The sequence below is a fragment of the Artibeus jamaicensis genome, unplaced genomic scaffold (assembly GCF_021234435.1).
Source record: "Artibeus jamaicensis isolate MK-2021 breed Jamaican fruit bat unplaced genomic scaffold, CSHL_Jam_final contig_2790, whole genome shotgun sequence".
NCBI lineage: Eukaryota > Metazoa > Chordata > Mammalia > Chiroptera > Phyllostomidae > Artibeus > Artibeus jamaicensis.
Genome location: NW_026521616.1, coordinates 891,589 through 915,741, shown reverse-complemented (window position 1 = coordinate 915,741; position 24,153 = coordinate 891,589). Strand labels below are relative to the sequence as shown.

At 43.1% G+C, this 24,153-nt stretch overlaps 1 protein-coding gene across 2 annotated transcripts in view; it reads left to right on the top strand.

Annotated features, from left to right (window-relative positions):
- PHF12 (PHD finger protein 12) overlaps window positions 1-24,153 on the top strand; it is a 41,836-nt gene that overhangs the window by 12,895 nt on the left and 4,788 nt on the right. For both annotated transcript variants that reach the window (XM_037162846.2, XM_053662778.1), the window contains exons 3-10: window positions 9,875-9,947; window positions 12,913-13,306; window positions 14,993-15,113; window positions 16,270-16,402; window positions 18,304-18,468; window positions 21,084-21,242; window positions 21,850-22,645; window positions 24,015-24,140. In XM_037162846.2, coding sequence (XP_037018741.1) covers window positions 9,875-9,947; window positions 12,913-13,306; window positions 14,993-15,113; window positions 16,270-16,402; window positions 18,304-18,468; window positions 21,084-21,242; window positions 21,850-22,645; window positions 24,015-24,140 — 1,967 coding nt within the window. The remainder of the gene's footprint in view (window positions 1-9,874; window positions 9,948-12,912; window positions 13,307-14,992; window positions 15,114-16,269; window positions 16,403-18,303; window positions 18,469-21,083; window positions 21,243-21,849; window positions 22,646-24,014; window positions 24,141-24,153) is intronic.

The window sequence follows — 24,153 nt, the reverse complement described above, 5'->3', positions numbered from 1 at the left end:
CCTACCCTATGAACTTTATGCTTTCATCTCTCCTGTATTCAATATGACTATCTTCCCTGCCTTTGAAAGGTAGGTCATACTCAGAGATAAAAACTGATGGCCATATAAGTATCCAGAGGAAGCTTACTATTTCTGCTAACATTTAAATTTCATTAGATTTTGTTCCCTCGAAACATAGACCATTAAATTTGGATATATTAGTACAGCTTTAAATTTAAATTTTAAAGGATATTTTTAAGTCATACTTTACCCAGTATCTTTTAGCTTTTCCAGGACAGTGGCTGGTTTCAATTTATAAAAGACTTGGCCCTGGCTGGGTGGCTCAGTTGATGGGAGCATCGTCTGGTATACCCACAAGTTGCGGGTACAGTCCCTGGTTGCAGCACATACAGGAGGCAACCAGTTGATGTTTCTCTCACATTGATGTTTCTCGTTCTCAAAAAAAAAAAGTCAATAGAAACATATCCTCAGGTGAGGATTTTTAAAAATGTTTAAAAGGCTTGTTTTTTGTACTCATAGGTCCCTGTATAGATCAGGACAGTTGCTGGGAGGCCGAGACCTGATTGTGGTTCCCCCTAGTAGTCACCTTTACTCCTGTTTTGGCTAGTACTAACACATTCCCTGAGCTAGCCGAGGATAGCAGTGCCAGTCTGAGGGAGTACTCCTGTTCTGAACATGTATTGTCTTTTGCAGTTGATACTGTACAATGCCATTAAATATAATTGTAGGATTTTTGTCTAGTAGTGGACCTCAGATAGATAGATGAGACCTGTGAACTGTGAAATTAAAATTCAAAACTGCTCAATGCTATTTGCTTGCTGAACATCCCACCACCCAGAAAGGGAGGTGATATACCGATGATATTAGGGGGCCAGGGAGATCTTTCTTAGTCAAACTGGTATTTTATTTCAACTGAAACTTCCATGTATAGCTAGAGAGCATCTGATGCTTGGAGAAGGATGTGTTATGACAGGAGGGATGCTACCAGTTTATGCAACTGACCTCTTTTAGAAGAGAACCTGACTGGAAGGCTGCGGGTATATTGTTGTACAGATATGCTGTTTACATAGTTTTCCTATGAAGTGTTTGGGTTAAATAGAATATTTTGTCAGTCCAGAAAGAGAAAATGGAGTATGTTCTTTCTTGAGAATATTTTTTCGTAAAATATTTTTTATCCACTTGCTTCCTTTTGTCCTAAGACATACACCAAAGCTTTTAATTTGGCTAAGTGATATTTTCATGTCTCTCTGGCTGCCTTTGACTCAAGTTTTAAAATGTCAGTGTCACTTAGCTGGGTAGATACTTGTAAGCTATACATCAGTAACCTAACGTGTATTTTTAAAACAAGTCCAGAACACAAACACCATTTTTATCTGCATGCTACAATGTAAAAAACAGGTCTTGGAAATAAAAGGCAGTCTTTCTGCTTCCCTGTTTCCCTCTCTCCTTCCACCTTGTCCCTCCTCTCTTTGTTCTTGTGTTCCCCTCCCCCTTTTCCCTTCCAATTCCATACTGAAAAACTGCACTAGATGGATAATTAATGCAGAGCAACAGGTCCCACTGGCAGGGACTAAATCTGAAGTAAATGTTAATGTGCAGCTTCACATGCATTAATAGGCAAGGAAGATGGGTGAGGTTAGACTCTGATCAGCCATGCTACTGGATGGCTTGAAATAGATCCTTTTAATTAGAGCCAAGAACCATGACAACTACCAGTATCTTCCACCTGCAGTAGTGAACTGTAGCCTCATTAGTGAATTATGAAAGAGGCATTCTAACTTAAAATTGGGGTCTGTTTTTTTTGGCTGTAGTTGGGATCATCTGGCTACTGGCTTTAAATATTTGACATGGAGAGGTTTGTCAGTACAGGCTTTACAGTTAGTTGAGGGGTGTATATTTGTGGTTTTCTCTTTGATAACTCTCCAAATGAACCTATATAGACACCCTCATCAGCAATGGAGATGGGTTATTTGGATTCGTCTAGATGCTGAAGACCTACTGCAGAGGTTGGCCTTAGGAGTTTTAGTTCTGAATAGTCAGTGTCCTTGACCAGCTTTCTAATTGGTTTGTACACAGATACTTCTGTTAACAGTTTAGAGGCCCATCTCTGAAGATGAGCTCTCTCGTTACGGACTATTTTATAGCTAACAGAATGTTTTTAAGATCAGGTAGTGGTTAAAATAAACAGTGAGCCCGGGCAGGCATGGCTTAGTTGGTTGGGAATCGTCCTGCAAACCAAAAGGTCACCAGCTCAATTCCTGGTCAGCAGGCGGGTCCCCAGTAGGGGTGTGTTGGAGAGGCAACTCATCTCCCTCTTTTTCTCTTCCCTTTCCCACTTTCTAAGTGAATATTATAGTGAAGGAAAGCAGTCAGTAATTAAATAAATAAATATAGTTGGAAAGCCGTGAACAGTTATTTTGTAGCCAGAAATTGTAGTCCAGCACTTTTAAACAAGTAATCTGAAGGAAACATCCCTAAGCAGTAAAGATGGGAAGGGGCTCCATCCTCACGGGGCACTGTCCTCTCTGCTGTGGAGGAGAGTGCCCGTCTTACAGTAGGACAAGCCATATTCTTTTGAAGCCAGAAAATAGAGGTCCCTGGCCTGTTGACTAAAGAGCTGCTAGTTTCCCAAGACAAGTCTGCTCACATCCTGAAGACAACTATTCCAGGACTCACCTTCCTTCTCAGGACTTGGACAGTTCTTAGAAGTAATCTAAAGGTTCAAATGCTATTGTGTGCTTGATAGATTTAAACATCTATTCCTAGGAAAAGCCTACTCTCAGAACCTTCCTTTCATCAGGCGTTTTTCAAAATGCAGGCATACACCTGCTTCTATTAAAACTATAGTTTATTTCTGAATCTCTTGAGATCCTTAACTTTGTCATTTTTAAAAGATCGCTGGCTGGCCCTGGCTGGTGTGGCTCAGTGGATTGAGTGCTGGCCTGCAAACCAAAGGTCACTGGTTCGATTCCTACTCAGGGCACATACCTGGGTTGCAGGCAGGGTCCCCAGTAAGAGGCGTTCAAGAGACAACCACACATTGATGTTTCTCTTCCTCTCTTTCTCCCTCCCTTACCCTCTCTAAAAATAAATAAATAAAATATTTTAAATAAATAAATAAGAGATCACTGGCTGGATTACCATTTGCTGAATAGCTCTAGATTGTGGAAAGAGAGTAGAGAAAAGGCCACTGTCACAGTCAGGTACCTAATGACCAAATTTTGGGGCTTCTGAGTTTGGCATCTGTGAGCAATTGAGTCTTATATAGGTTTATGTGGCAAGAATTAGTTTGTAGTTAATTGTATGTGGTCTCATTGCCACCTGTCCTTTTCGCATCTCCAGCCTGTGATCCCTGAGAGCAAGGACCATGTCAGAAATCTCACCACTTAGTGTACTGCCTAGCATAAAATAAATGTCCAATACGTACTTGAATGTACAATTGAATTTGATCTTCTCTCCCCAAAGGCTATGTGTCTTGATGGAGTAGATCATAAATTGGCTTTATGTCCCTCCTTCAATGTGATACCTCCTGTGTGGCATTAGTTAGGAAGCAGTGGAAACTTCGTAAATATTGACTGATATAGAAGAAAATGCTCAGCCCTGGCGGGTGCAGCTCCATGGATTGAGCGCTGGCCTGCAAACGAAAGGGTCGCCAGTCCAATTCCCAGGCTGGGGCACATGCCTGGGTTGCAGGCTGGGTCCCCAGTGGGGGCACGTGAGGGGCAACTACAAGTTGATGTTTCTCTTTCTCTTTCTCCTTCCCTTCCTCTGTCTGAAAATGGATAAATAAAATCTTTAAATAAAAACAAAAGGAAGAAGAAGAAGAAAATGCCCAACTTGAGTTTAAGGAAGATACCCTGATGGATATACTACTGTTTCCCAGAAATAATTACTAATGGTTCTTTAAAAACAGTTTGGACTCGAGATTTGATAGAGCCAAGAAATTGATTTGGGTTCTAATTCTGCTACTTCCTGGCTCCATGGCTTTATATAAGTCAGTTTCCTTACCTGTGTGATGGGAATGAGAGTTAATTCTCACAGTACGGTGGTGAAAGCCAAATAAGAGCATCTGTGAAAACACTTTGTAAACTGTAATACGCTATGTAGATGTAAAATGAGATTATCACTGTGCTCTTTCTAAGCTTTAGTGATTAGGAAGCTTTGTTGTCTTTACAAGCCACACTGACTTGTTATAGTATTTTCATGGTTTTCAGTGCTGAGCAATGAAAACTCAAGTAGAATAATTTCAGCATTACCTGACTTTTAGCTTTTAAATGATTTCCTTTAGTAGAGAATGGCCCTCAGCACCCTGTCTTCATTGATATATGATCAGGGAACAGAGCCTTGGTTTGTTGTTGTTTCAGGTTTTTTTGACAGGCATATCATGATTTGAAAGATTGTGGTGCATGTACAGGCATACCTTGTTTTTCTGCACTTCACAGACACTATGTTTTTTACAAATTGGAGTTGAGACCCTCTAGCAGCGAAAACCTAACAACTGGCTGAGGCTGAAATAATGTGAGCATTTTTTAACAAAGTTTTTTAATTAAGATATATATATATATATATATTGTTTTTTAGACAGTGCTACTGCACACTTAAGAGATTACAGTGTAGTCACACATAACTTTTATATGCCCTGGGGAACAAAAATATTTGCATTGCACTCTCTATTGTGATACTCATTTTATTGCAGTGGTCTGGAATCAAACCCGCAGTATCTCTGAGGTATGCCTGTAGCTATTTCAAAGTTGCACACTAAACTTATGGGTACATTCATTTTTGGGAGAGGAGCTTTAAGATGGGCTGCTAAGGTAGAGAAGTCCTCAGGATTTGTACTTGAGTTCCCTGAGGCTATAGAATCTCCTTTCTCCCTGCAATCCTTTCCCTGCTGGCAGTATTTGATATGGAACAAAACTAGTCTATTTGCAAAACATCCTTTTTCAAGAACCAGTTTCTGTGCCTCTTACCTCAGTGACAGTCTGTCTTTCCTGGAGGCAACTGCTTTCTAAAATGCTTGAAAGAAATTGCTAGGAGCAAAGTGGAAATAGCATTAATGAGAAAGCACTATGATGGGCAGTTCCTGTGTTCCTGCTATGCCTGTGATGATCATTTTCTAGAAACACAGACTTTCCCTTGCAGTCTCATCTTAGATTTTACTGCCTACTCTCAAGATAACCACATTTTCAAATTTATTTCTATCTCTAAGAAAGCAGCAAAATCCCAACAAGGCCTTACTCTTTTATGTGTTCTTGCTGGAGATGACCCTAAACTCATACCCTTCAGGGCAGACGAGGAGCCTGTGGCCATTATGTAGAATTTTGAAAAATATGTGTTCTGCAACTTATCTCTAAAAGTGATTGTTTAGAAACCAACCAGGAGCTACTTTTAAGAGCCTCTTAATAAAAATTTTAGCTCTGGCTGGTGGGACTCAGTAGGTTGAATGTTGACCTGTAAGCCAAACGGTCTCTGGTTTCATTCCTAGTCAGGGCACATGCCTAGGAGGCAGGCTGAGTACCCAGTTGGGGGCATGTGAGAGGCAACTGATCGATGTATCTCTCATATATATCTGTTTCTCTCTCTCTTTTTCCCTCCCTTCCCCTCTCTCTAAAAATAAATAAAATAAAAAATTTAAGCATTTTACCTCTATATTAAGAGAGAAAAACAAGAAATCAAATTGTAGCCCTGGCTGATGTAGCTCAGTGGATTGAGCTCGGGCCTGTGAACCAGAGGATCGAGGTTTGATTCCCAGTCAGGGCACATACCTGGGTTGTAAGCCAATTCCCAGCAAGGGACGCACGAGAGGCAACCATACATTGATATTTCTCTCCCTCTCTCCTTCCCTTCCCCTCTAAAGATAAATAAATAAATAATTTTTTTAAAAAGAATTTTAAAAAATCAAATTGTTTAAAAGAGATTTAGCTTTGGCTGCATGGCTCAGTTGTATTATTGCATGCACCGAAGGGATGCTGGTTCAATTCCTGGTCAGGGCACATACCTAGGTTGTAGGCTGTCTACCATATAAGCCCCAACTGAGAGTTGGGGCTCATATGGTAGACAACAAATTGATGTCCCCTGCCCCTTCGTCTCACTCTTAAAAAAAGAATCCATGAAAATATGTCCTCGGGTGAGGATTTATAAATAAATAATAAAGGAGATTTAAATGAGTAGGCAGGCTTGGTTTAGTATGAAGTTTAGGTTTGCAAGTGCAGATTTTGATGTCTTAACTGTTCTGTGACTTGGAAGACATAAGTAATTTTATGTGTGATTAACCACCAAAACAAGCACTTACCCAAATTGTATTATTGCCTTGCCTCATGACTTTAGAAGTGTTACCTTCACTTCCGAGAAGCCCATTCTTTGTAGTGTTCCCTAGTTCTTTAAGGGTTTATTGAGTACCTACTTTGTGCCAGGCATTGTGCAGAGTGTGGAAGTATAAAGGTCAATGAGGCATAGAGAAGGGATTTGTATACATGATATAGTTTCAATACAGTGTGGCCACAAGTGCCATAAGAGAATGGGGGCTGAGAATTAAGTCTTCCTGGAGATAACACCTGACTTAAGCCCCCAAAATATGAGCAATCCACCAAGCGAAGGAGTAGGGGAAGGCTCTTGTGGTTGTGGGTAGTGGCTGTAAAATGAACAGTTGAGAAACAGTATGAGCTATGTAGGGAGCCAGTGGTCTTAATGGAGCTGTTGAAAGAGGCAGGTTTCTGGCCACAGGGGTCTTAACCTATAGTACTAGTAAACTTGAAATTTATCCTATAATGGATGGTGGTTTATTCATTTGGAGAGTGATATGATCAGAACCGTGTTTTAAATAAATCATCCCGCCAGCAGCATTGGGAATAGATTGGGGAAGACGTAATAGGGTGGCCAGGCTGCCATTCACATTTTGGTAAAAGATCTAAGCCTGTACTACCTTGCCTCACCCTTCTCTCCTCTACATGTGGTGTAGGATATCTTGGTACAAAGCCAGTGGACAGATGAAAAGAAATGATGAAAAACAGAATAAAAAGTGACAGCCTTTTTGGAGTTAATTTTAACATGACAGCTGCTGAAGCATAACAGAGTCTTTGCAAATTACATGAGTGCATTTCATTAGTTTGGGTTTTAATGTTTGGGTTGCATTAGTGCAGATTTATATTGCAGAGAACAAAGGTAGACTTTACAGGTGACATTTGCTTGTGGTCCTCCAGAGCTTGAAGACTTATCCCCACAGGCCAGTGTGCCTCCAGTTTTCTCCTTCCTAATTAGGATCCTCCTCAGATTCCTCCAAGGAGACGGGGAGGAAAGGGAGCAATGAGTTGTGAGGGCTTGCTGGGCATCCTTACATGCATGCTCAGTACTCCAGGGAAGCGTGGAGCTAGGGAAATTTGCCAGCCCATTGTTGTTTTAGGTAGTAATGATAAAGCAGGATAGCATTAAGCCCTGGGACTTAAAGGAGAGTTCTTATATATTCAACCTTCAAGTGTATTTTTAGTATTTTCTCATATTTTTGAAGAAAAATTTCATCCTTACCATTCTAAGATAACTCCAGGGCCAGGTATAAGATTTTTTTTTTTTTTTTAAGATTTTAGCTTTTATTTTTTATTTTTAGAGAGAGAGGAAGGGAGGGAGAAAGACTAGGAGAGAAATATCAGTGTGTGATTGCCTATCACGCACCCCCCTACTGGGGAATCTGGTCCACAACCCAGGCATGTGCCCTGAGTGGGGATCAAACCAGCAACCCTGCAGGTCCACTGGCTGGCACTCAAACCACTGAGCCACACCAGCTAGGGCCAAATGTAAGAATCAGTCTTTTCTTTTTTTCTCTTCTCTTTCTCTTTCTTTCTTTTCATTCTTTCTTTCCTTTTCTTTCTTGATTTTATTTATTTATTTATTTTCAGATTGATGGTAAGGGAGGAAGAGAGGGAGAGAAACATCAATGTGTGGCTACCTCTCATGTACCTCCTACTGGAGACCTGGCCTGTAACCCAAGCATGTGCCCTGACTGGGAATGTAATTGGTGACCTTCTGGTGCGCAGGCCTGCTCTCAATCCACTGAGCCACGCCAGCCAGGGCAAATGTAGGAATTTCTTCCTTTCTGTTTTTAAAGATTTATTTATTTATTTATTTTTAGGGAGGGAGAAGAGAGGGAGAGAAACATCAATGTGTGGTTGCCTCTTGCACGTCCCCAACCAGGGACCTGGCCTGCAACCCTGGCATGTGTCCCGACTAGGTATCAAACTAGTGACCCTTTGGTTCACAGGCCAGCGCTTAATCCACTGAGCCATACCATCCAGGGCTACATTTAGGAATTTCTTAAGCATAAATGAATATGGTCTTTATAGCAGTGGTTTTCAAATTTTGGTGTTGAGCATAATCATCTGGAGGGTTTGTTAGACATAAATTGCTGATCCCTATCCCCAGAATATATGATTCAAAGGTCCTGGAGTGAGGTCTTAGAATTTGCATTTCAAATAAGTTCCCAGATGATGATGCTCTATGGATTACACTTTGAGAACAACTGCTGTATAGACACTGTAAGTGTCCCAAGGATTTAATAAAGTCTCACATGGCTCTTAGTGTGGCCTTAATGGAAATCAATGATCTGGCAAATCCATAAGGCAAGCCATACACAGCTTTAATTTTGACTCACTATTGACTTACTGAGTGACTACTATGTGTAATCTCTTAGAAAGCTACAAATCGGGAAGATACTCCTTGTCTTGCTACCTCTAATAAAAGAAATAAGAGAACTATCACATCAGGGAAATCAGGAAAGGTACTAGAAGTCAGGTAAAACCATGCAGCTAAGGGGTTAGGATGTCTGAGTAATCCCAGAAGAACACATGGAGGGGCTGTCCTCAGTTACCTATTGTTGCATGACAAACTACCTTAAAACAAATTCTAGTTATTATCACTTAGGAGTCTGTGTGTTGACTGGGCTCGGCTGAGTGGTTTTTCTCTTCTGTGTGTTGTTGCCTGGTGTTGCAGTCATGTGGAAGCTCGACTGAGCTGGCATGGTCCAAGATGACTCAGTCACATAGCAGTAGTGGTGCTGGCTTGGAGTCCAGCAGAAGTCGTTAATTGGAATGTCTTGTCTCCTCTGGTGACCTGTCACAGCATGACAGCAGGGCTCTGAGATGGAACATTCCAAGCATGTAAAAATGGAATCTACAGGTCTCTTAAGAACCTAGCCTTGGAAAGTACATTATCACCCCTGCTGCATTCTGTTGGTCAAAACAAGACACAAGGCAAACCCAGTTCAAGAAGGAAATCGACTACCTGTGGGTGGAAGGAGTGTCAAAGAATTTGCAATCATCTCTAATCTACCATAGGCTGATTGAGGCAGACCTTACAGGATAAATAGGGTTTTGACAGGCATCACTTTCTAGGGGAAGAGTGTTCTAGAGGAAGAAATAGCAAGCCTTCAATCTGACTAGGGGGAAAGGGTACCCAACAGGGGCCTGGAAGATGAAATGGGACTATGTTTAGGAAGACTTTGAACAGCAGGTTGAAGAGCTTGGACTTACACTAACAGACTGAAAAGAGTGTAGAGGACCTATCAATGATTTTATTAGCATGGTGCATAATTTGGGAATGACTCTTAGGGTTCCAAACCAGTTCTTTCCCTGTTATCAGTGATAATAGCTCTGGATTTGGCTTCTCTTTCTAAGATGTGGGAAAGGATGCTCACTCTGTAGGTTATTGTAAATAATGCCAAGTAAGAGTTTTGAAGGATGAGAGAGCCTAGCAGTGCTGCAACACTAGTCAAAATAGGAGTTGAGGGCCATGCAGCTTTGTGACAGACCTATAGCTAAAAGGCTTTTTCCTGCTGCTGCAAAGGGTCAGTTAGTTACTTAGTCTTACCCTTGTCTTTTCCCTACAGTAACCCTCCACTGAGTGAAGAGATGTTGCCTCCTGGGGAGTGGATGTGTCACCGGTGCACTGTTCGTCGAAAGGTAATAATGCTGCTTTCTGAATGCTTTCTCAGAATGCCGGATCTAGAGCACTTATATTCCAGAGCTAAATTGGCCTGGTCCTGAAGGCATTTCCATCCCTTCTTCTTGTCTCTTCCAGCCCTGGAATCACCCATATTCTTCTCACGGTGACTCTTTGGAATCCAATAGGGCCTAAAATCCAAACACGAGCTGCTGAAATGGGCAGAAGAGGTGTGTTAATTTAACTAAGCCATGTTCACTCAGTAGCACAGGAGAGGTCTAATCTCCTTGTAGGCCTCCTGTAAGTGGCCTGAATGTGGCAACTATATCCATGGCTGAAAGTAGCTGAAGAAAAAAGGCTGCTTCTCCAGCTTGATGAAAAAAGGAGTTCTCTTACCCCAAGGCAAATAATTCACTGGTATTCAAAGGCTTAGCCAGGTGTATTGTGGTGGGGGAGGGGAGATTTGAACCCACAAGTACCCCAGATTGCCTAATCTCTCTTTAGCTTCCCTTCCCTTGGTTTTGGTAACTCAGCACTGTCTTAGAATGTTATTTCTACTTTGAGAGAGCTTCTGTGGGATGCAAAAACTAAATTTTCCTTATCAAAAAAGGAAGTAGGTGTGTTTCCACCCAGATTATGAGGAAGTCAACCCTCAAATTATAGGCTGTGGATTACAGTTTGTCTGCAAATTGTAAACCGCCCCTTGCCCTTCCCCCACACTGATTATACACCAAGTAACTTCCTTTGTTGTGACATCACTTCTGTTTTCCTGGCCCCTGAACATGATGTCACAATGAATGATGACTTCCTTGGTTGCAGAAACAGGATGAGATGATTCAGAGATTGTGGTTTATGTGTGTAACAGTTTTCAGCCTTTAGGAAGAAGGTAAACAGTTAGGCAGACATTTTTCAGTGTGTTCACAATGGTTCCTTTCAAAAAGCAAGCCAAGGCCGACTCAGCCCCTTAACCATAGCTGTAGTTTGATTTCTCTTCAAGTCCATAAAACAGGCTGTCCTCCAGCCTGTTCATCTCCCAGGATCTCTTCCTGTGTATCCTCATTTAGATTAGAACAGGGCCAATTAGAAACGCCTGCCAGAAAGCCTTTCAGAAATTTACCATTCAAAAAAGCTGGATGTGAAAGAGTTGGGAATAGCTGAGGGAGAAGAGGTGAAGCCAGGAACAGAGGGTGGAGAAGAGGAACTAGCATTATTTTAGTGTCCATCGTCTGGGTATTTTACAAATATGATCTCATTTACTCTGGATAGCCATCTGAGGGTGCTGGTGGTAGTATCTCCATTTTAGAAAGGAAGAAACTTATGCTTACAAGTGCAGAATAACTTTTCCAAGAGCTCAAAGGAATTGACAAGGCCAAGATTTGAACCAAATTCTGCCTCACTCCAGAGCTCTATCAATTGAAGCTCTGCATCAATTTTCTGGAAACAGCTACTTGCTGGGGATTATAGTAGGCCTTTTTCTGACATAGTATGCTTTTGCTTTTTCTTTGTTTTTATTGATTTTAGAGAAAGGAAGGAAAGGAGAAAAAAAACATCAATGTGTTGTTTCACTTATTTATATTTTTTGATTGATTGTTTCTTGAATGTGCCCTGACCCACAATCTTGGCCTATTGGGACAACACTTTAACCAACTGAGCTACCCAGCCAGGACAGTATGCTTTTTTTTTGAAATGCTACTCTGACCTGCTCTCAAATGGTCCTCTTTGCCTACCAGAGCTGAATCTCATAGCTTTTCCCCCACTTTGGCCTCCTGTAGTGACACTGAAGTAGATTGAAATGATACTTCTGAGCCTCATCCACCTCTGATGTTCAGGTTTTATTCATAATGGAGGTTAGGTTCTCCCAACTCAGAGCTATCCCTTTCATATATGTGACCCTCTTTATCATCACCGTGTCCCTGAGAAGAGAAGAGGAAAGGTTTTACTAGACTCTCTTTACAGATAGAGAAATTCCTGCCCAACAACCTGCGTCTCCCAAGGTCATAAGAAGTCATGACAGAACTAGGACAAGATCCCAGGCCTCCTGACTGGAGACCAGTGTTAAACTTTCATTTGATCACTATATTTGGAGTCCTGGAGGGAAGTGTATTGTTAGTCACCTACTGCATACACTTGGTCTTTTTCCATTTCTTCACCTTTCCAAAGAAGCGTCGCTTTCAGAGTGCTAGTTAAATTGGAAATATTGAAAGCCACCATGAGGTAAAAACTGCTGAGTTTTTACCTTTCACACACCACCCTTCCACTTTGTAATGTGGTTACCTTCCAGGCCAGCACCCAATCTCCCTGGACAGGGAGCTCTGCTTGCCTGTTTTATCTCTTACCTTTGCTTTGCAGACTTTATTTTAAGCAAAGTTCTTTTAAAAACCATTCAGGTCAGGATGCCACTCCAAGGCAAACTACCATGATCTCATTGGTTTATTCTCACTGTGTTAATTTTTCATCCCTTTACACCTCTACTTTGCATAGAGATATTGTGTATCATATGATGACTTATTAGAGCAGAAGTGTCCAACCTTTTGGTGTCTCTGGGCCACACTGAAAGAAGAGTTGTTTTAGGCCATACATGAAATACATTGCAACGTGTAATCACAAAAAAAATCTCATGTTTTAAGTAAATTTACAGTTTTGTGTTGGGCTGCATTTATAGCCATCCTGAGCCACATACAGCCTGCAGGCCTCGAGTTGACTTAGAATGACTTAGTCATTCTAATGACTTAGAGTAAATGATGTCCAACCAAATTTGTATAGTTTCTAAGTTTGTGTACTTTTTGGTGATTCTCTGTTGCAATAGTTTTGCCAGCTTTAGTTTAATTCAGCTTTAATTTGTGAACTTTAACAGACATGTGTTCCCAAGTGAATGAGTCTGTGACTTTAATAATTTTGGTTACTAGTCTAGCAGGACTTTGTAGCATCCATTTCTTTCTGTTTTGTGGTACTTTATGTGATGGGCCCACCTGTTCATTTGCACAGAAGCGAGAGCAGAAAAAGGAGCTGGGCCATGTTAATGGACTGGTGGACAAATCCAGCAAACGGACTACATCCCCCAGCAGTGACACTGACTTGTTGGACAGATCAGCTAGCAAAACTGAACTCAAGGCCATTGCCCATGCCCGGATCCTGGAGAGGAGAGCCAGCCGGCCTGGCACACCCACATCCAATGCCAGCACAGAGACCCCCACCTCTGAGCAGAACGACGTTGACGAGGACATCATTGATGTGGATGAGGAGCCAGTGGCAGCAGAGCCGGACTATGTGCAGCCCCAGCTGAGGCGGCCCTTTGAGCTGCTGATTGCTGCCGCCATGGAGCGGAACCCCACCCAATTCCAGTTGCCCAATGAACTGACTTGTACCACTGCACTACCAGGTTAGCCAAACCATTATTTCCCCTCTCCCACCCCAGCTTTCCCAAAGGATTATTGTCCAGCCGAAGGGCAGTGCTACCTGTGAGGTTACTGTCTATGTAGCCACTGTTTCATGCTGTCCGTGGTTCATCCTAGAGAGATCTTTGAAGCTTTGAGCTTTGATAGTTCTTGTTCAGTTTTTTAGTTTTCAAACTTCCCAGGGTTACTTTTTAAAAAATTAATAGCTAATATATCCACATGGTTTAAAAATCAAGAAATATAAAAAGGCTTGCAATGAAAAATTTCCGTTCCACTCCTGTCTGCCTTTTGCCAGGTCTGCACCTTCCTACCCCTCGCAGCTAAACCACTGTTTTGTTCTTCTGTGTCTCCTTCTAGAGTTTCTTTGTGCGTATGTAAGCAAATACAGATACATGCTCATTAGTTCTCCCTAAATAGTGTACTTGGTATACTGTTCTACACCTTGCTTTTTTCTTTTCTTTTTTTTTTTAATTTTGGCCACAGTGTCCTGTAGATAGAGAGCTTTTCTCTTTTTAAAGATTTTATTTATTTATTTATTTTTAGAAGGGAAGGAGAGAGGGAGAGAAACACCAGTGTATGATTGCCCTTCATGTGTCCCCTGCTGGGAACCGGCCTGCAACCCAGGCATGTGCCCCGGCTCGAACCTCGATCCTCCAGCTCGCAGGCCCGCGCTCAATCCACTGAGCCACACCAGCCAGGGCCGAGAGCTTTTCAAATTAATGTAGACATTTCTGTTTTCACTTAGAAGTCATATATAGTTGTATTCATTATATAGATGTATTTAATTTCCTATTAATTTCCTATTCTGATTTTTCCTAATCTTTTATTCCTATAGATAGTGTGCTCCAACAGATAATTCTGTCATTGTACACACATGTGATTGTGTGTCTGTAGGATAAATTCTTAATAATATTAGAATTGTTGGGTTAAAACTATAATTTATAGTTTTGATTTGTTTAAATTTTTTAAAAATTAAAAAAATTATTGTTAAAGTACAGTTTTGTTTTTTTACTCCCATCCCAGCCTATCCCCCATTGCTCCCCACCTCCCCCCATTTCCACCCCCTTAGTTGTTGTGCATGTGTCCTTTATACTAGTTCCTGTAATATAATTTATAGTTTTGATAAATATTGCCAAATTGCCCTTTGTTATAAAAACAAATCAAGTCATGACTTCTGCTTGATACCATGAAGCTTCTAGATCTTATTTTGTTCTTCCAGAGAAAGTGAAATTGCAGGCTTGAGAAACTTACTGGCCTGTAGGATATATATGAGATTAAAGCTTTTCTGATTTCTGAGTTAAAATTCAGCGAAATTGTAGCTTTTTCCTCAGCCACTTCCATAGAATAGGCTTTTTGACCTATTTATATTTCTTAGGTTCTCAGTATCTAACTTAGGCTTCTGGCCACTTTATATTTGTAAAAACATTTAGATATATTTCTGCCACAGAACAGGTAACTTCTGATCAAAGTTCTGACTTATTTCTCAGTCTCCCTTCTAATTCTTTTTCTCACTTGAAACCTGCCCAGGGGGCCTCAGAAAGAGATCCATCTCTAGGCCATAATACCTGCTTTTACTAAGATCTCTTTCTTTCACTTAACTATTGTTTCCATATCTCAGGCTAGGAACACAGCACCTAGAGAAAGTTTAGCACCACCAACTTCTCTTCTAGGTTCTAGCAAGAGAAGAAGAAAGGAGGAAACCACAGGGAAAAATGTTAAGAAGACACAGCATGAGTTAGATCACAATGGTCTCGTGCCCTTACCAGTCAAAGTCTGCTTCACGTGTAACAGGTATTTTTCTTCTGTACTAAGGGGCTCTTCCTCATATTCAGCAAATGGTATTTTTCTCTTGTCCCTCCCCTCTTTCAAACCATGTGAGTTACTTCCTGAAGAACCACAGTACCAAAGTACTGTAAACTGTGTTTATAGAGGCTAGAATAAGAGGAGTTGGACTTAAACTGAAGTGTGAGATATTCAGACTAGCTATCAGGAAGAATGCTGGCCAGCAGAGACACAAGTCCCTAGAAACAGTAAATAATTGTTAAGGTACTAAAGGTGACTTTTAAAGTATTGCAGGTATGCATGGTGGCTCATATGTACCAGACTGGATGACTGTCAAAAGCCTCTGTGCCAGCCTGTGAACCAAAAGCCTCTAGGTTGCCCCAGTTGTAGCTTCATGGGACACTGGTTTTCTTCAGATAAGATCTCCTCAGTGACAGACACCAGCTGCTTCATTTACTTAGGATGGACTTGTTTAAATGTGTTAGAAGGGCAAGATAACAGGAGAAAAATATGAAAAAGAAATATTCCACAGCAAAAGCTCTAGGGGACTAGATAGAACAGCAGAACTCCGAGCCAGGCCCAAACTGTGGCTCCAATGCATCTTGAGGACCCAAGGAATATCATAGTTAAAAATTATAATTGGCATTTGCTTAAGCCCCATCCCTTTAATTATACTTACATGAATACATTTAAAAAATCCCAGCACAGCTCTCTGGCTGTCCGTTTTTCCAGGTGCCTCACGCAGAACAAAATTTTTTTTGCTGTGGTAGGTTAGAAAGGTTGCTTGTATGTGTGCGAATTTTGTTTTTTTAATGAACCAGTTGCTTTTTTTTTTTTAAATAAGGACTAGAAATACCAGATTAGGTTGGCTGTCTTCCTGCAGTGGGTACTGTGCATTGATCAATCATATTCTAACAGCCACTTTAGCTGTACTCCAAGTAAACATTTACTTCCTGACAAGTCACAGCCCTCTTAGAGAATAATGGAGAACCTGTGGTAGCCCCCAACTTCATCCATCTTCCTAATCATTAATGTAACTGAATCACTGAGGGAAGAGGATGTGGGAGAACATTGTTAGGATTAAGGAGGGGAGGTTGTTCCACAGTGCAGTTGGTTTGAATTCTTACATCTTGCCACAGAAATGGCCTACATCTCTTTTTTGCAGGAGTTGTCGTGTGGCCCCTCTCATCCAGTGTGACTATTGTCCCCTCCTGTTCCACATGGACTGCCTCGAGCCACCACTCACTGCCATGCCCCTGGGCAGATGGATGTGTCCGAATCACATCGAACATGTGGTGGTAAGAACAGCAGTGTCCCTTCCGTCCTCTTTGGGCACAGCTAGAGCATGGACTCATTCAGTAGAAACCATAGTAAGGTCAGCTGTGTACAAGAATTCACTATAATCTCTCAGATGCTGGTTTCTGAAGACCATCCTACTCAATTTCAATTATTTTGACATGTCTCAGCTGTGCGTTTTGCCCCTTCTCACAATGCCTTGTTTTAGCTGCGCAAGCAGACTTGGTTGTTTGTGGATAATTTCTTCCACAGTGAATTAAGCAGTTGATGTTACAGCCCTGAAACAGGATACATTAGATCCAACCTTAAGGAAATACATGCTTTTGTGGTGGTTGCTTCCGTATTTTCCTGCCCCTTATGTTTAGAGAGAACAAAGTAACAAAATTCTAAGATACTTATTTTTATATTCCAGGTATTAGCTAATTGCTCAGTAACTTTGGAAACACTGACATGGTTATAGTGGTACTCCTGACAGTCAACCCATTTATTGAACACCTGATTTGTCCTAGGTACCAAATGAGGCTCTTTTCCCCTTCTTTTACTTTGATTCTTTACGATCACCTTGTCATAACACTTATAGGTGTTGAGTAAGTTGTTGAGTGAGCGATGTGAAGGTATTATTTCCCAGGAGTCTTGGGTACACTTTCCAGACCACTTCCTAGGTCTGGAACAGAACTGTCATTTACCTCCAAAGGAGGTTTAAGACCTTGGGCACTTAAAATAGTCACTCACAAGATTGAACAGGGGAGGGCTTCAGGAGGAGCAGCTCCCTTATAAGAAGATTATATTTCTTTATCTTTTAGAGGGGAAGGGAAGGAAAGAGGGAGAGAAATATCAATGTATGGTTGCCTCTCATGCATTCCCTGCTGGGAACTGGCCTGCAACCCAGGCATGTGCCCTGACTGGGAATCAGATCGCGATCCTTTGGTTCGCAGGCCCGCACTCAATCCACTGAACTACACCAGCCAGGGCAGCCTTTCTAAATTAAAAAAAAAATGTTACTACATAAGACATTATCTATCAAATGGTGACAGCCGTGGAATGTTAGCTCTCAGTGCGACAGGGTGTTCCTCACTTTACACTGAGAACTTCAGTTACAGGCTTGCACACATGGAAGAAAATAGTTGCTTTGCCCTCTTTGTTTGACTAATGCTGCTCAGAAAGGTTTATCTAGGGGTAAGCTTCTCTCTGAGGCTCAGTGTGAATACCTTGTTTTGCATCCTACTGAACCAGAAAAAAAGAACCATGGGCAGTTTACCCAAGTATGAGTCATAAAGAACACCTTTCCAGCAGATGAGAAGTTAATTGGGTAATTTATTATTATTGGCCTTTTAGAGCAGTCCAGGGTTTTTTGTTTTTTGTTTTGCCTCCTATAGAACAAGACTATGATATCCATCTGGGTTCCCTAGTGCTCCCCAGCACCATAGGAAAGGAATAGGGCAGGGCACACAGGAGTCTGGTCTGTCCCAACTGTCAGACTCCTGTATAGACAACAGTCCTGCTTCCTCTGGGAGAGAGTCTCTTGCTGGGAGTGGAGTCTGGGCCTCTTAGGGGCCAGGGCTTGCCTCTCCTCAGAAACCTATGCTCTGTTAGGACACACTAACAAAGGGCAGTCCGAGCTGGACAGAAGACTGTCAGAGACTGAAATTAGAAGGGTATTTTTTGGCTAATTCCCTATTTCCCGCCCCCCCCCCCCCCCCAAGCCTCTCAGGGAATGGAAACTGCCAGTTTTCCCTTGTTTTACTCAGTAGGGCTGAGGGAGAAAGTCTCATGTACATTCTCAGCCCTCTAACAGGAGTGTTGACAGAAAACCTCATTTGGTCCATTAAACCTAGAGAATAATTAGTTGGGAAAGGGATGCCTTTTGAGATTCACTGCAAGGGTGATTCTGTTTTGTCCCTAGCTGAACCAGAAGAATATGACGCTGAGTAATCGGTGCCAGGTGTTTGACCGTTTTCAGGACACCATTTCGCAGCATGTCGTCAAGGTGGACTTCCTGAACCGAATTCACAAGAAGCACCCTCCTAACCGACGCGTGCTCCAATCAGTCAAAAGAAGAAGCTTGAAGGTGAGTCACATCCTGGTCCAGGAGAATAGGTTCTGATTGCCTTCATGGGATAGACAGAGAGTCATGGTCCCACTTTTACAGATAGGGAGGCTGAAGCCCCTGAGACTTGTCTGTGGTATCTCAGCAAGTAATGAATGTGACTGTACTTTTTTTTTTTTCTTTAAGATTTCCCCCCACACACACACACACCCAAGAGAGGGGAAGGGAGGGAGGGAGGGAAATATCAATCAGTTGCTCCTTGCATGCCTCCAACCAGGGACCTGGCCTGCAACCCAGGCATGTGCCCTGACCTGGAATTGAACCAATGATTTTTTGCTTTGCGGGATGATGCCCAACCCACTGAGCCAGGCCAGTCAGGGCATGACTGTATGTTTTAATACTTGAGGAGGGTGGTCAGGATTATGAGTGCCAGACCTCAAAGTAGGCCTTCAAACTGCAAGTCTCTAGCTCTCCTGAGGATAAACGCCCTTTAGCCCTTCCATCTAATTTACATGTGCCCTGCTGTTACTGCCCCTTGCCTGGCACTCATGCTGTGTATTCCTGTTAGATGGCCCCTTTCCTAGAGCTGTCTGGTGAGGTGTTGAAGCAGAAACCATGTGGAAAGTTAGGAGCTCTCCCAACTGAGGAACTTAAGAGGAAAATGTCTATAAAGGAAAAGTTAAAATCTATTTTTCCAGGCTCCCGTTCATATATTACCAATACATTTTATGTACTTGACAGTTGCTAAAGTGTGTCCAGAGAATTTGGCAAAAATTTTCTTATAAACCATTCAATCCCCTCATTCATTTCACCTAGAGAGCCCAGCACTATAAACCTACATATAAAATGTATTTAGTCTCACAGACTGTCCTCAGTGCCAACAGAAACCAGCAATTTTGAAATGTGGCCACTTGGTGGCAGCCATACTTTAAAATCACACCACTCCCATCACTTTCACTGAGTGTCACCACCAACAAGACGTTAACTGTTGGAAATTGGATAGCAAACTCTTAACTCTGTAAATATTTATACATCAGTGGAAATACCAGTTTCCCAAAATTAAGGTGTTTTTAGTTGATGGTAGCATATATTAGAGGTGGCATGCTTCATACCTTAATTAAACAAATCTAAAATAAATCTAGTCGTACAATTCATGTAGATATGCAGAGAGCCTCGCTGCTGAAATGAATGGGCCCAGAGGCCTTGATAAAATTCTGTCATTTTATGATGCTTTCTTTTAGTATATGTGCTACCAAAGTGAGCACATGATACTTCCTTTTTAAATGCTTCCCAATTCTTGAAGAAAATCCAAGGGCACGAATTGCCTGAAAAGTATGTTGTACTTGTACAATTTGAGAGTGAAATAAGGTCCAGGAACCATTTTCAGCTCTTCTTCCCTTATCCTCCCTAAGGACCTGGTCACCAAATATCTTGGTTCTCCAAATGTTTTCCAGATTTACATCTCTACCTTATGTGGTGCTCTCCTACCCTATTTCCCCTTGGTCTGCCTGGAAGGTTTGTTTGTTTGTTTTTTTAATTTATTTATTTTTAGAGAGAAGGGAAGGGAGGGAGAAAGAGGGAGAGAAACATCTGACTGCCTCTCACACGTCCCACACCGGGGACCTGGCCTGCAACCCACATGTGCCCTGACTGGGAATTGAACTGGCAACCTATCGGTTTGCAGGCCAGCACTCAATCCACTGAGCACATGAGCCAGTGCTGCCTAAGAGTTTTTTCTTAACTTGAGTCTCAGCTCAAATACTGCCTTTCTATAAAATCTCTAATCCAAAGCTCCTGAACCCAGAGAAAGATAAGCACTCTTCTCCATGTTTTTATAGCTACTTAGACATGCCTTTATTCTAGGATCCATTACATTCATTGTAATTTTTCTATGTTTATCTCCCCTACTAGACTGTGAGCTCCTTGAGGGCAAGGCATAAGTTTTATCTCTGGATCTCTAGGACTTGGCACAATGCTCAGACTCAGGAGTGCTCAATAAATGTTGGTTTAATGTATGAATGATTCTTTGCTTGTTTGGCTCTTTCATTCTTAGGTGGTGTGATTAAGAGTGTGTCCTCTCTCTGTGCATCAAAGAGGTCTTCAGTTGTTTCATGAGTCATGAGTGAATAGTTGAAGAAAACTGACTTTGATTGAGTGATTATCTGGAGCCAGGCCTCATGCTGAGCATTCCTACAATGAATGTGATGTCATTTAACGTTTTATCTTCCAGATAGTGTTTAGTCACTTCTCAAATTTGACCCTAAGCAATAAGAGCCTAGAGTACCACTCTGGAGCCCTGTTTGGTATCAGTCTTCCACTTCTTAGACCAAAGCGGAGACAGAATGCAGTAATTTCTGGCTTCTTCAAGGCCTTAGACCTTAATGAAGAAAAGTGGAGGCCATACCTGCTGTGGCCAGTTCTGTGCCTTCTCAGGCTAGTGTGTATATGTGTCTGGCAAAGAGATGATGGCACAGAGCCGTTGCAGCCCACTGAGCCACCTTGTCCTCAGTGAAACCCGGAGTAGATGGTAGTCTCTTGGACAGTAGCACCAAGGACAGAAGATGATTGTCAGCAGAATCAACTGGCCTTTTTGACACTACCTTCCTCTCCTTCCTCCTTCTATCTGTCCTAAACAGGTTCCTGATGCTATAAAATCTCAGTACCAGTTTCCACCCCCACTCATTGCACCCGCGGCCATTCGGGATGGGGAGCTGATCTGCAATGGGATCCCTGAGGAATCACAGATGCACCTTTTGAACTCTGAGCACTTAGCCACCCAGGCAGAGCAGCAAGAGGTGAGTGAAGGCAGGGCTGGGATTCCAAATCTAATCTTCCATCTCTCTGCATCTATTATTGGAAGTAGCCTCATTCCCAGCCCTATCTTCTACAATCTGCCCCCCGCCCCCCACATACAACCCCCCCAAGAGTTGAATATTTCAGGGAGAACCTCTGGCTCAGCTCTTGAGGCAAGTAAGAGAACTACAGAATCAGCCAGTCTGCTCTCTCCATCAGTCTGCCAGTGCGCTATGAGATGGGCAAAACTGTCTTATAGAAAGAGCCCAGTAGACCCATAGAGAGGCTAGGTGATAATGCTGGACACACAGCCAATGCTTAGGGTATTTGCTGAATATTGGTCAAAAGGTGAGCCTTAGGGGCAGAGCCAGAACGGGAATCCCAAGCTCTGCTGACCAGGGTGTTGTCTGCTGAGTATACCAACGAGTCTTGCTTGGGAATGGAAATGGAATCCTATCAGGAGTCAAGCACACCCTTTCTGGGCATTCGAGATGGGACCTCGGAAACAGTATTTATCAGCTCTGCTGTAGCCCTGGCCGCTGTGGCAGGAAAGGACCAGCGCCTCCCAGGCCTCTTACCCTCCTCTCCTCTCCTCTCCTTCCATTACAGTGGCTCTGTAGTGTTGTTGCGCTCCAGTGCAGCATATTGAAACATTTATCTGCTAAGCAGATGCCTTCGCATTGGGACTCTGAACAGACAGAGAAGGCTGATATTAAGCCTGTTATTGTGACTGACAGCTCAATCACCACCTCCCTGCAAACAGCTGACAAGGCACCTACACCTTCCCACTATCCCTTGTCCTGCCCCTCAGGGATTAGCACCCAGAATTCCCTGAGCTGCTCTCCACCCCACCAACCCCCAGCTCTAGAGGACATCAGCTGCAGTTCTTGTGCGGAAAAATCCAAGAAAACCCCCTGTGGGACTGCCAACGGGCCAATGAACACAGAGGTGAAAGCCAATGGCCCACACCTCTACAGCAGCCCCACTGATTCCACGGACCCCCGGCGACTTCCAGGCGCCAACACCCCCCTACCAGGCCTCTCACACCGACAAGGCTGGCCCCGGCCCCTCACACCACCAGCCGCTGGGGGGCTTCAGAACCACACCGTCGGCATCATTGTGAAGACAGAGAATGCCACTGGTCCCAGCTCTTGTCCCCAAAGGAGTTTGGTTCCTGTCCCAAGCCTGCCCCCTTCCATTCCCAGCTCTTGTGCCAGCATCGAGAACACCAGCACTTTGCAAAGAAAGACTGTCCAATCACAAATAGGACCTCCATTGACAGATTCAAGGCCACTGGGCTCACCCCCAAATGCCACCCGGGTGCTTACTCCCCCCCAAGCAGCAGGAGACGGTATCTTGGCCACAGGAGCCAACCAACGATTCTGCTCACCAGCGCCATCATCAGGTGAGTGCTGCTCAGCCTTAGGGTGATTTGGAGTAATTTTACAGTCTTCGCAGCAAATAAGACTTAAGCTTCAAAAAAAAACACTGCATGTCTCTGAATATTTTAGAGCAGGTGCGTCAAACTCATTGTCACGGGGGCCATATCAGCCATGAGGTTGCCTTCAAAGGGCTGAATGTAATTTTAGGACTGTATAAATGTAACTAACTACTCCTTAACAGTTACGTGAGAGCTCAGCGCTGGTGCTGGGCAGAAACAAGGTGGAGGGCTGGATTCAGCCCACAGCCTTGTGTTTGTCACCTGTGCTTTAGAGAATTTTGATCTCAATATTATTTGCGCCTCCGTTTCTGTGATAGAAGAAAAAGCACGTGTTAACTTGTCTTCATTTTATCAGTGGGACTGCTTAGGCTGAAAGCTTAAGTGAAAGATGATCTACCAAGTCAGTGGCAGGTTTGGAACTAAAACCTGGGTCTCCTGATTCCACCTTCCCACATCTTCCAAGCCTAGTCTTCTGCCTGTTTTGTTCCATCACCCTAGAGGAAGGCACACGTGCTCCAGAACCACTGTGGTCAGCCTGAATCTCTGGGTAATGGCCTCAGTATTCCATGATCCATACCAGAGATCTGATCCGGATTCTTGGAGCCAGGCTATTTGAAGGAATCTCCATGTCAGGAAAAGTAGGGCTAGAAAGCAACAGTGCCTTTTGAATAGCTACAGAGTGGGATGCCCTCAGAGGTAGTTCTGGCCCAAAAGCTTACCCTTTGGCCACATGCCAAAAAGCAGCCCTTTATATCATACGTGGCCTAGCGTGGACCTCTCCCAGCTATTTCCAGTCAGCACTTGGGACCTTGAGGTTGTTGGCCCTGGCATCTGAACCAGGTTTCAGATGCTATTGAAACCCTCTGTAGTCTTTCCTGTCTTAGAAACAAGGTGACCGACTTCCCCAGTCCCAGGATGACCCCTCCTCTCCAGCTTTTCCCATCTCTATTTATTTCTTAATACCACCCTGGGCAGATTGTGCACTCTGGGTCGAACTTCAGTAGTCAGGAACTGTAGGGGCAGGCACCACTTACTCGCATGAGTAGAGGCAGCAGGGAAGTAGTCATGGCCCAGAGAATGAAGCTGCCCGTGTTCCCCAGAGCAGTGGACTTCACTGGGTCTCAGTGCACTGGAGACTCCTGCATGCCTGGGTTCCATCTGCCCTTCCTCACCACACGTTTTTAGCTCTAGGAGTTCCAGAGCCTGTGGGGTGAGAATCAAGAAGGGAACATCACCTTGGGTCCGAAATCCAGACCTGTCTCAGCAGTGAGGGATTGGACTGGTGGGTTTCCCTCAGGCAACGTAAGTAACAGTCTTCCTGCTCCGTCCCCAGATGGCAAGGTCAGCCCCGGCACGTTATCCATAGGAAGCGCTTTAACCGTACCCTCTTTCCCAGCCAACTCTACTGCCATGGTGGACCTCACCAACTCACTTCGAGCATATATGGACATCAATGGAGGTGAGTGAGTGAG